This window comes from Otolemur garnettii, unplaced genomic scaffold (genome assembly GCF_000181295.1).
Source record: "Otolemur garnettii isolate 467f Iridium unplaced genomic scaffold, OtoGar3 scaffold00122, whole genome shotgun sequence".
NCBI classification, from domain to species: domain Eukaryota; kingdom Metazoa; phylum Chordata; class Mammalia; order Primates; family Galagidae; genus Otolemur; species Otolemur garnettii.
In genome coordinates, this window is record NW_003852517.1 from 2,170,793 (window position 1) to 2,183,578 (window position 12,786).

The 12,786-nt window shown below is 40.2% G+C and overlaps 1 protein-coding gene across 2 annotated transcripts in view; it reads right to left on the reverse strand.

Moving 5' to 3' along the window:
- The window catches only part of ATG3 (autophagy related 3), a 30,719-nt gene extending 22,884 nt beyond the window's left edge, over window positions 1-7,835 (reverse strand). The window contains exons 1-3 of one of the 2 annotated variants that reach the window (XM_023517817.1): window positions 7,637-7,835; window positions 7,358-7,489; window positions 4,504-4,545 (exon numbers count right to left, since the gene is read on the reverse strand). In XM_023517817.1, coding sequence (XP_023373585.1) covers window positions 4,504-4,545; window positions 7,358-7,429 — 114 coding nt within the window. In that variant the 5' untranslated portion in view covers window positions 7,430-7,489; window positions 7,637-7,835. Of the gene's footprint in view, window positions 1-4,503; window positions 4,546-7,357 lie in introns of both variants that reach the window. The other variant, XM_003797695.3, reaches the window with a different exon arrangement.
- Window positions 7,836-12,786: the final 4,951 nt, after the last annotated feature.

Sequence of the window (12,786 nt, forward strand, 5' to 3'; positions counted from 1 at the left end):
AGCCTTAAAATTTATTTTCATCATTATTAATCTCCAAAAATATTTCACATCCATAAAAACTTAAATCAATCTTTTTTTTTTTTTTTTTTTTTTTTTTTGAGACGGAGCCTCAAGCTATCCCCCTGGGTAGAGTGCCATGGCATCATGCTCACAGCAACCTGCAACTCCTGGGCTCAAGCGAGTCTCCTGCCTCAGTCTCCCAAGTAGCTGGGACTACAGGCGCCCGCAACAGTGCCTGGCCATTTTTTGGTTGCAGCCATCATTGTTGTTTGGCGGGCCCAGGCTGGGGATTCGAACCCACTACCTTAGGTGTATGTGGCTGGCGCCTTAGCCGCTTGAGCCACAGGCGCCGAGCCATTTAAATCAATCTTGGAAGAAAAATACACTCAGTAATTTAAAAAAATTCAATGGTTATCATTGGATTTAAAAATGTAAAAAGGGCTGGGTGCAGTGGCTGACCCCTATAATCCTAGCACTTCGGGAGGCCGAGGTGGGTGGACTGCCTGAGCTCAAGGGTTCCAGACCAGCCGGAGCAAGAACAAGACCCCATCTCTAAAAATAGCTGGGTGCTGTGGCAGGTGCCTATAGTCCCAACTACTCAGGAGGTTGAATAAAGAGAATCACTTGAGCCCAAAAGTTTGAGGTAGCTGTGAGCTATGACACCATTGCACTCTACCAAGGGCAACAAAGTGGGGAGACTCTCAGCAAATAAATAAATATGCAAAAAGCATACAATATCATGTAACTAATAAAGGTTAAGACTATAAGATTAAAATGTCAAAATCCATTTTAAGAATAAATAAAATGGCTAGGTACCTGTGGCTCAAGTAGCTAAGGTGCCAGCCACAGACACCTAAGGTGGCGGGTTAGAATCCAGCCCAGGCCCGCCAAACAACAATGATGGCTGCAACCAAAAAATAGCCGGGTGTTGTGGTGGGCGCCTATGGTCCCAGCTACTTGGGAGGGTGAGGCAGAAGACTCGCTTGAGCCCAGGAGTTGGAGGTTGCTGTGAGCTGTGATGCCACAGCACTCTACCCAGGGGGATAGCTTGAGGCTCTGTCTCAAAAAAAAGAATAAAATGTACTAAGGTTCTGCTAATACAGTAAAAATCTGAAAAATTTACTAAATAGATAAAAGTCCTATTTTATTATATCACAGTGCACATTTCTTTTTCTTCTTTTTATTATTTTTAAAAATTAAGGTTAGAAGCTTTTTGTTTGTGTAAACAAACTCTGGACTTTCTGCGCAAGCTAAACTGTGCAAGTTTTTGGTTTTCTTCAGAATTAAAAACTGAACTCGGAAAGAAAGAGTTTAATTTACAAGGACATGAACCAAAGGACAGAAATCCCAGAGAAGTCTGTTAAGCATAACTGTAGTGTCCCAAGTCAAGCAGTATGTGCACATATTTTCTCAATTACTTCTATTTCACAATAGCTCTAACTTAAAATCTTGTATTGTTCATGAGTTTATTACCCAGCAAAAAATTACAATATATTTAATCTACTATTTTTCTGAGAAAGTATGCCTACATAAAATACACTATTTTGAGAGTAAAATTCTATCAAATAAGAATCCTGAAAATAACCCTCTTTTAGCAGGAATTATTAACAAGACATAACAAGCCGTATCTCCAAAAGAACTTTATAAATGTTTTTGTTCTTTTATCTCAAATAATCTATTATTTAAACTGGTTAAGTAAGAGCAAAAACCGAAATGAAGACAATAGTTTCTTTCTCAAGTTTTAAACCTTTTGGGGTCACTGCAACCAAATGTTACATAGCTCTGTAGTTATCAGAACTTATTACCACTAAAAGTAATCATTTAACAAAATGCAAGGAAAACAAAGATTTAAAAATAAAAATTCTTTAACCATGCTACCTTGAAGTAACAATACTGTAATATTTTGTCCCTCTAGCAGTATCTATTTTAAAAAAACAAAACACTAGACATTAAGGAACATTATAAAACATGTAGAATTGCACCAATAATTAGTATATGTGTACATCTGCCCCTGTAGGCAATGATAGCTACTACCTGCTTCATACGTGCAAATGAAATAAAAGGAAGCTATAGACAAAATTTGTAAATGGTCAAGACTGCCTGCAGTACCATTAAATTAAATGAATAAATTCTTTTAAATACTTAAACACTCATAGTGATTAAATACTTTCTTGTGGTATCATCAACAAACAATTCTGACTCATTCCAGCAAGACAGTATCCATGTATCTTGGAGAACAACTCTATTCATCAAGCTACCCTCTCTATTAATAGTATTCTACTTCATCAAGCCATACACATATCCAACACTGAAGTGTTCTTTTCAGATGACAGACTATTAGACACTAGCTGCTCCTTTTTTAAACACAGTATTTCCACACCTCTAAATGAAAACAAAAAGATAGCTGGAGTCTTGACAGGCAGAAATCCAAAAACAGTAAGAGGAAACAAATCAACTCAGTATACATTATTTACCTAAAGTAATGATGCCTTCCCATTTTCCTCCTCCAGGGTCTTTCTAGTCTAACTTATTTCTGTACCTGTGCTCTTTCCCAAGCCAACATTATATTCTTGGTATCCAGCGGCGTTAGTTTTGCCTTGGATTTTTTTAAAAAGGGGATAATTCGTAAATTATTTTACAATGTAATTAAGTGTAATAATTATTTATACTAGAATGAACTCCAGTTTTAAACAGCTTAATTCTATCCAGTGACCACCAACTTGTACCTCTAACTCCAGCTATCTACTCAATAATTCATCTTCACACAGAGGAGATAAAATAAGAGAGACCAGGAGAACAGCATACTTTTCATCTCTACTCTTGATTTCAGATGCTTAAAGAGCCATGTCTAAATTATGCCTTTGTTTGGCAAGAATGTTAATGATATACTCACATCAAAACTTGGTTTTATTTGGCATTTGACGTATTAAATTAATGAAATCTAAGTTAGAATAGGACCTTCAGAAAACATCTAACCCAAACCTTTCATTTTATGATGAAGAAACACGAGGCCTGGCCTGGATAGCTTAACTGATTTGCTCAGGTTAAGAGAAATTAGAAAAATGGGTCTAGAAAGCCAGTCTCCTAGGTTATTTCAGTATCACCACATTATCTTTACTAAAAATAAAGACAAATGTAGACAAAAGATCAGTTTAGCAAACCACTCTTAAAACCCATAAGAATTCTGAACATAGAGATTCTATCACAATTGAAAATGAAAAGATCAGTTAATTCTCTGGCTAGCGGCCTTAGACTTTACAACAACAGTGTCATCACACAACATGGCTTATTTCAAAATGTTTCTTTCAAAACAATTAATAGAGTTCTGTTGCCAATGAGTGGTATTTTCAATGAGAGTTAAAAGATCCAACTTAAATAGTCTTTTATTAAGAACAAAACACCAAATTACATCTCATGCCTGTTATACTAGCATTCTGGGAGACAGGAGGATAGATGGAGGTTCAAGACCAGCCTGAGCAAGAGCAAGACCTTATCTTTAATAAAAATAGAAAAATTAGCCAGACACAATGGCATGCACATCTATAGTCCCAGTTACTCAGGAGGCTAAAGTAGGAAAATCTCTTGAGCCCAGGGGCTTGAGGCTGAGTGAGCAATGATGCCACTTGTACTCCAACCTACACAAAATGAAGAGTCTTAAAAAAAACAAAGGTGGGGGCAGCGCCTGTGGCTCAAAGGAGTAGGGTGCTGGCCCCATATGTTGGAGGTGGTGGGTTCAAATCCATCCCTGGCCAAAAACTGCAAAAATAAAAAGTCTGATATACCCAGAACTATTCATAAAACTTGAGTCAAAAATGTAAAAATGTTTTAGTCTAGTATTTACTTCTCTAGGGACAATAAAATAAACTACCTAAACAAAAAAGAAGTATACAAATTTGATGGACAAGTAAAATGATTCCTCAAAATACAATTTTATGTGAAAAATTCAGTAAAATACAACTGGCCTAATGGCTGTTAGTTGCAGCATTAAGCACTTTCAACATTACTTGGTTGGTAGAACAAGTGAAATAATGGTTGAAAAAATCCATGTCAAGTATGTAGTAATAAAATATTTATGCTGAACATTAAGAGAAAATAATATCAAAGCAGTGAGCAAAGTTTCCCAATGGCAAGCCATAAAAACTTACATCTGGTATACATGGAGCCAAGGCAGCAAACACCAAAGAGCTCACTGTGCAGTTCAGCATAACACAAACATCGGTGAAAGATAAGTGACTATAGGACTCTTTTCCATTCCTTCTCCATCCTCATTTCTAACTAATAAGGAACTAAAGAGAAATACGAGAAGTGGCAAATTCAGACAGAAGTTACATCTTTTCCTCTATGGGAAGTAGAAGTCTCAATAAATCACTAACATAGTCAACAACATTTAATTTCACTAAAATCAAAATTAAACTTGAAGATGTTTTCTTATAAAGCAGAAAAGCCCACCTAGTTTAACATAATTGTAAAATATAAAGCCTTCAGAATGTCTTCAACACTCACCTCTTCTGGGGTAATTACACCTGTTTCCTTAAACTTAGATTCCTAAAGAGAACAAACAGAGTAACAGTATTACACTATCTTTCACTTAAATGTTTTAGGAAAAATTCAACACATGGAACACATACAAAATACATATATATCCTGGGTACCTGACCACAGAAATATACAAATCTAATGTAGGAAACAGGCATGAAAATTATTACAATAGTATTTAATTAGTGCTATATAACAGAATAATGATCCATGGAAAAATATTCGAAGATTTAAATAAAAATGAAGCTTTACAGTGATTCTGTGACCAGATAGCTTTATTTTACAGTACAATAAAAATATCTTAAAGATTCTTTTTTTTTTTTTTTTGAGATGGAGTCTCACTTTATTGCCCTTGGTAGAATGCTGTGGAGTCACAGCTCACAGCAACCTCCAACTCCTGGGCTTAGGTGATTCTCCTACCTCAGCCTCCCGAGCATCTGGGACTACAGGAGTCCACCACAATGCCCAGCTATTTTTTGTTGCAGTTTGGCTGGGGCAGAGTTTGAACCCTCCACCCTTGGTATATGGGGCTAGCACCCTACTCACTGAGCCACAGATTCTTAGCCATCTTACAATTCAGCCAATGTCTTATTTAAACTGAGTAAATAAATACTAGCAATGAAATCTAGAAATCATTATTCTCATCTCTACCAAGATACTGATACAATATTCTCTCCTCTAAAGCAATGAAGTTATTAACTAATTTTTTCTAAACTTTAAGTTATATGAAAGATTGTGTGATAGAGTCTACAAAAATGAAATCGATTTATAAACATTAATCATTCAACACCTATTTCTTTAACTACATGCACCTGGCACTATTTGAGGCAATGGGGATACAGGTGTGAATAAAACAGACCAAAGAAAAATGAAGCACAGAGGAAACTGTGGGAAGGAGGGGTGGGGGTAATAGTTATTTAAAACAGAATGATAAGAGAACAAAGACGTCACAGACTTGAAAACTAAGGAAAGGAACAGGCAGTCAGACTTTAGGAAGAAGAGCATTCCAGCAGAAAGAGGGAAGAGCACACGCAAAACCCTGGATGCATGAGTGTGCTTAATGAAGAGGAGGTCAGATTAGCTTAAGCAAGAGAGCTCATGGTACAGAGAAAAAGAGCCTTAAACATGATTGTATGGACTTCAGTTTTTACTGCATGTATGTCCTTCAGACAAAACATGATTTTTTCTTAATTTTTGCTTGCTAAGAGAAGGACACTATTTCTTTCCCGGGGAATTTGCTTTCTCTACTTCCCTTTCCTCACATAGCAGGGAACTATAAGGATTTTCTCTGCAAACCAATAGTTTGCCCAAAAGTGACAAGGAAAGGGCCATTATTTCTGCTTTCCTTTTTCCTAGACACAGATACCTTACACACTGAGATATTAACACTTACTCAGTTTGATGAACGAGTAAAATGACTCCCCCAAATGTAATTCTATGCCATAACTACAATAAAATACAAATGGCCTATAAAATAGCCATTTTATATTTAATTTGGGGAGTCTTTTCTCTCTCCCTGAAACTAAAGTCATTGACGACTGTGTATTATTAAAATGGTATATACCCTAAGTTGATATGCTATTCTAAAAGGGTTAACAGTATATAAAAGCATTTGGTTCAAACATCAAAATTATTTTCAAATTTTAAATAAGTTGACTAATCTTAATTAGTAACTTTCACAGGAAATAATTATAAGCAAACAAAAGTTGGAATTCTCATTTACAATTGTTCCTGACTTTGTTCTTATTCGGCCCAACGAGGTATCATCTTAAAAGGAGTCTGAGAAATTAGAATTAGGTCTAACATTTCCCTTTGCCTTGGAAAGGGAACAAAGTAAAACTGTCCACTATTCTTCTTGTATATCAGGGTTTGTCACCCCCATGCTGAGACTGGTAGAATTCTAGTTGAAAGCAAGCTTCAAGGCTCGGCGCCTATGGCTCAAGTGGCTAAGGCGCCAGCCACATACACCTAAGGTAGCGGGTTCGAATCCAGCCCCAGCCCGCCAAACAACAATAATGGCTGCAACCAAAAAATAGCCGGGGGTTGTGGCGGGCGCCTGTGGTCCCAGCTACTTGGGAGGCTGAGGCAGGAGACTCGCTTGAGCCAAGGAGTTGGAGGTTGCTGTGAGCTGTGAAGCCATAGTACTCTACCCAGGGGGACAGCATGAGGCTCTGTCTCAAAAACAAAACAAAACAAAACAAAACCTACTGAAGAGGATGAAGCTGCTCCTTACTATCACTGTGCTAAGAGCAGCTATTTAAAAAGCTTGGGGAAGAAAGGTTCTGCTTGTTAGCTAGGTTCAAGGTTACAGAATGAGTTGTTACAAATTCCACCTCTTATCTCTAAAATCTAACCGAGTGGACCTCAGTAACAACTTACGCATTTCGTACTTCCAATACTCTTACTACATGTAAGAGCATTTCTATAAAACTTGAAAGTGACATATATCATTTTAATACAAAATTTTAAATTTATTTTTAAAAAAATAAGCAAAATCCTTGCTTAAAAGATGCTAGCATTTAACGTTCTTAAATTTACTTGGCTGCCGACTCTCTTCCAACTTGACCTCCCGAGACGCGCAGAGTTATGACGGGAAAAAGGGGAGCACGCACAGAGCGTCGCCCCAAGTTTACCCCCGAAAACCCAGTTGGCCCTACCGAACAGCCGGGTGAGACTACGGATGGGGGCAGGACCTGCGTCCTGCCCTTGCCACCTTCCTACACCTTTCCCCGCTGGAAAAGACTTGAGACTCCTCCCGCGCGGGGTCCCTGCGGAGTTGAGTAGGTGTCTGACAGCCCCTGACAAACTCGGCCTGGCTTACCTTGAGGACTGGGGTCAGGTACTCAGCCACTTCCAGTGCCTTTCCCTTCACCGTGTTAATCACATTCTGCATCCTGGGGCCGGAGTAGCAGCCGGCCCCGCGAAGGGGTGGGAAAGGCGGCCGGGACAGGGGCTGGGAAGTCAGAAAATGTTCCCGCTGCCGCCGACTCGCATCAGCACCGGTCGGCGGCACCCGAGGGGGCAGGACTGGACACGACGGGACGGACGGGACGAGGGGGAGGGGCAAGGCGCGAGCGCCCCGGGCAGCGCGCTAGCGTACCAGGCCTCGCTGTCACCGGGCTCTCAGTGAGGGTAGAGGGCCGAGGGGAGAGCTGGGGTTAGAAACGGGCGCACGCGCACCCCTCGCACTCTCGGGCGCAGTCTTTCTCCCCTTTACTTCACTCGCGCCCCTTCCGGCTTCCCCTTCCTTCTCTCACTATCTTGCCGTAGCTCCGCCGCCACCTAGGCCTCACGTGACACCGGACTCTCCCGGCACGTGACGCGAGAAAGGCCGCGCTTGGGTGGGATCAGCCCCTACGCGTATCCCCTCCCTCCGGAAGCGTAACTCCGGACGCGGCTGCGCAATGGGCGCCGGGTCCGCTCCCTCCCTGTCGGTAGGTAATTGTGCTTTTTGTTCCGCACGACCAGGCTCAGGGGCAAGCGTCGTTCGCCTTCGTTTCCCACCTTTAGCTTCTCCACTTATGGACCCTAAAAGCTCCTGCTGCTACTACGGAACTAGACAATCACTGTGTCAGCTCTAGGATGTACGTTCTGTCACAAGAAGCTCTGCGGGACCAAGGTAACCGCGCCTTGCGGTTAGGGGATTTGCGCGTGCGTACCAGGGCAGGGCGCGCTAGACAAGATCTCTTGTGCGCATGTGTGACGAGGAGGGTTTCCCTAGCGGTGAATGGAAACCTGGCCTCCTCCTGTAGGGAGGTGTCTCATTGGTCTCCTGTAGGTTCACGTCCAGTGGGTTGTCAGTATTGGCACTTCTCCCCTGTCCACATAGGCTTAATGCGCCATCCCTACTGATAGACAGGGAGGCTTTGGGCAAGTTACTTTTCCAGCCTGGGTTGAGGCCCTTAGGCTCATCGGTTTCTAAGATCTCTTCTGTTTCTGACATTAGATCAGTAAAAATGAAAAGGAGGGTTTCAGATATTTCCATTTGGGTCATTATTATAATGAAATCTTTCTGAGCAAGTTCTCTTTTCTCCTCAGAGGGAAGAGATGGTAATAAGGAGAAAAATGCAATTCTGAAATTCTCTTCTATAGCAAAATCACTAATAAGAATAAAATTAAAGAATTGCTTTTCTGCGGAATTCTTTTCTGTAGTCCCAAAGTGTTAATTGCCTACTTGCTGCCTTATAAGCACTTATAATCTAGCCCTGCCTTTTTGTCTCTGGAGTATGCCTTCCTATCAGATTTTGGCTTTTTTGTTTCCTTACCCCATACTTTCTAATGCACGACTCAGCTTATTTGGTTCTGATATAGTCTTAGCCAAACATGTAAAAATTGCTTTTCTGCTCTTCACAATCAGTGGTAGTGGCATTATGCTTAATCTTCAGGTATGGCAGTAGGGTTACTCATGAAAGTGTTCTTCTTTTTAAGGCAGTTAAGAAACAGGAATGGAAAGAAAGTGCTGTAGTCGTCCTCTGTTATGCTCCTTGCCAACAATGTACACATTCCTGCTAGGTGCCGTATTCATCACTTTAAGCTCAAGTCGCATTTTACTGGTAAAATACTCTGCCAATGAAGGTAAGGTAAGATTCAGAGTGTGTATGGAGTACTTTTCTCTAACTACATTATCTTTCTCTGCTTTCTTGGTATACAGAAGGTGGTGGTAATACCTTATCAAGTACTTTGCTTTGCATGATTGATAAAGCATGTTTAAATTTGATTGTTTAAACTTTCACTTCTCAACAAGTAGAATTTTTGATGATGGATGAAATTTGGGTCAGGCAAGTACAGAATTGAACCCTGTGGTACAAAACAAATCATAACATCTGCCTAGTGTTTCAATCAACAAGTGTTTCTGGGCCTACAGCAAAATGTACATATAATTGCCACTTATTTTGAAATAGGAGGCTATGTTTTTCAGTCACTTGGCATTTGTGAGGCACTATCATAATTACCGTGTGAGTGATACAGTATCAACATTATTGTATTATCCAATGGCACCAACAGTATAGATAATAAGTTTTGATATGTATGTATTTAAGAAACCTATTTTCTTAATGTAAGGATTTATTTATTTATTTTTGAGACAGAGTCTCATTATGTTGCCCTCAGTAGAGTGCTATGGTGTCACAGCTTACAGCAACCTCCAACTCTTGGGCTTAAGCAATTCTCTTGCCTCAGCCTCCCGAGTAGCTGGGACTACAGGTGCCCCACCACAACGCCTGGCTATTTTTTTTATTGCAGTTGTCATTGTTGTTTGGCAGGCCTGGGCTGGGTTAGAACCCACAAGCCTAAGTATATGTGGCCAGCACCCTACTCACTAAGCTATGGGCGCTGAGCCTAATCTAAGGATTTAAACAAACACTAATTCCACACAAAACTGTATTGATTACTCCTCAGTAGTTATTGAGGATACATAAAGTCATGACATTATGACTTTTTTGGGGAGTCAGATATATACATAAGTCTCTGCAATTCTGTTAACATTTATTTGCCAGGCACCAGGCTAAGTATTAGCAGTATGGTTCAAAATGTGTGAGATACAGACCTTGCCTTCAAGAACTCCCTGTTTAATTAGGGAAGATAACACATGTAAACACAACATGAAAATACATTATAATAAATGCAGAATATAGATATGCCAAAAAATAGAGAAATAGGCTAGTGGAGAAAGTGATATATTCTGTATGGGAGTGGATGATGTGGAACTCAGATTAGGGAACTGTTACCTGAAGACAGAATAGGCAAGGGTTTTCAAAATAGGAGCAACAGCCTGTGAAAAGAACAGAGGCACAAAAAAGGAATGTTAGAACATGTAGTTCTGAATTACTGAGAAAAAAGTTTAAGAATTTGGAGGAGGGGGAAGGAGTGTTTAGCTTGAGAGGGCAATTAGAATCAGATTATTAAGGACTTCATGTGCCATGTTAAGGAACTGGACCTTATTCTCTAGGCCCTAAGACAGTGTTTTTCAACTTTTTTTTAATCTCACAGCACACTTGAACCTATAGTCAAACTTCCACAGCACACTTAAATTACGTTGATCAAAAAAAAAAAAGAGTAAAAAAATATATACTTACTGTGCTTTAAACTTCTTTTGAAAATAATTAATGATCTTTAAACATTTTTTTGGCATACCTAAGATCCTCTTATGGCACACCAGTTGAAAAACATACCCTAGAATCTAGAGGATAAAGAATACTTGAAGGATTATGAACAGGAGGATAAAATGAAAGATGATCGTGGTACCTGGATAGTGGAGCAAACAATGGGAAGCAGGATAGCCAGTTAAGGGTTATTCAAGCCACAGATGATGAAAAGTCATTTAGGATTGGGCGGCACCTATGGCTCAGTGAGTAGGGTACTGGCCCCATATACCAAGGGTGGTGGGTTCAAACTTGGCCCCGGCCAAACTGCAAAAACAACAACAAAAATAGCCGGGTGTTGTGGCGGGCTCCTGCAGTCCCAGCTACTTGGGAGGCTGAGGCAAGAGAATCACCTAAGCCCAGGAGCTGGAGGTTTCTGTAAGCTGTGACACGATGACACTCTACCAGGGATGATAAAGTGAGACTCTTTCTCAAAAAAAAAGTTCAAATAAAAAAAAGTAATTTAGGAATTTTGAAATAGTATAGAGAGGATAGATTCAATAAATTATTTAGATTAAAACATAGAAAATGAGAGATTTGGTGACATGGCTCATGCCAGTAATCCTAGCAACTTACAGGCCAAAGTGGGAAGATCACTTAAGGCCAGTTCTGACCACACCATAGCATGAGATGCCATTTCCACAAAAAACAAACAGACAAACAAAAAGTAATTAATTAATTAAAAATTATCTAGACCTGCTTTACCTATAGTTCCAACTACTCAAGACGCTGAGGCAGGAGGATTGCTTTAGCCTAAGAGTTTGAGGCTATAGTGAGCTATGATCATGCCACTGTACTCCAGGCTGGGCAATAGATCACTTCTAAAAAGAAAAAGGAAGAAAGCTATGATCATGCCACTGTACTCCAGCCTGGGCAAGACCTCCTTTCTAAAATGAAAAAGGAAGAAAGAAAAGACAGGATTTGGAAAATGTATTGAATGTGAGGATAAAAGGAGATAATATATTGAATAGCTCAAAGGTTTCATTCAGATTTGAGTGCAGAGTGGGTTGATGCCAATCTCAGCTGAGCTGGTAACTATTAGGAGGAAGAGTAGGTTGGGAAGAACCCAGAGAGATTATAGTTTTAGCTGTGTACTTTAAGGTTAAATTGATAATTAAAATAGTAGGATCAGAGGGCTCAGGTCTGAGGAGGGCCATAGACTCAGGAGTGCCAACATTTAAGTGGGATGCTCACATTCAGAAGAACATTAAGAAGAAATCGTTAGAAAGAAGGGAGAACTAAATGCACATGACTCCCAGAAAGGAAGGAAACAGTTTGAAGACTGAGAGAACTGCAACATCATGATAAAATAATGATTAAAACATGCCCTTTGGAATTCGAAGATGTTTGGTAACCTCTGAGAGCATGTAGTTTCAGAAAGCAGATTACTTGAGTATAAGACCTGAATGGAAAGTGAGTAAAGTAGAGATAGGATGTTGGTCCTGTTTTAGAGAATGAGAAGGCATGGTAGCTAGAAGGAGTAAAATACTTACTGGCGCTGAGTCCCTGAGAAGAAAGGGAGGTTTTTAAGGGGAGAGTGGGTAAACATTAGGGTCATGGCTGCTTCCTCTAGGAATGAAGACAAGCCAATGAAGATGGGTGCAGTGTAGATAAAGTATGTGAGTGTGGGCAGGAGAGGAGTGGAGGGAGCTTCACACGGTTTGGGATCCCCATCAGAGGATACAAGATAGAACCTATGAAAAACAAGAGCGAGTTCACAAACTGTGACAAGAGTTTGAAAGTTATAATCTGAAGCTCCTCATTCTGTGTGCACACGTTGACTCAGGTGGGAATCCTGATACAGATCCTGAGAAGTATCAGTGCAGGATTACAGTGTGATTTAAGTCTACCTTTGAGCTCAGAAAGGGGAGATGTTTTAACTAGGCTTTGAATAATGGTAAAGTTGAATAGGCCAGTATTTAACTTCAGGTGAACCTTTATTGAGTATCACCTAAGTGACAGGTATGGGAAGGCAGAAACATGTTTCCTTTCTTACAAGGAGCTTACATTCTAAGGCAGGGGTCCTCAAACTTTTTAAACAGGGGGCCAGTTCACTGTCCCTCAGACCGTTGGAGGGCCAGACTGCAGGCCCCGGGATGAGTCGGCTGCT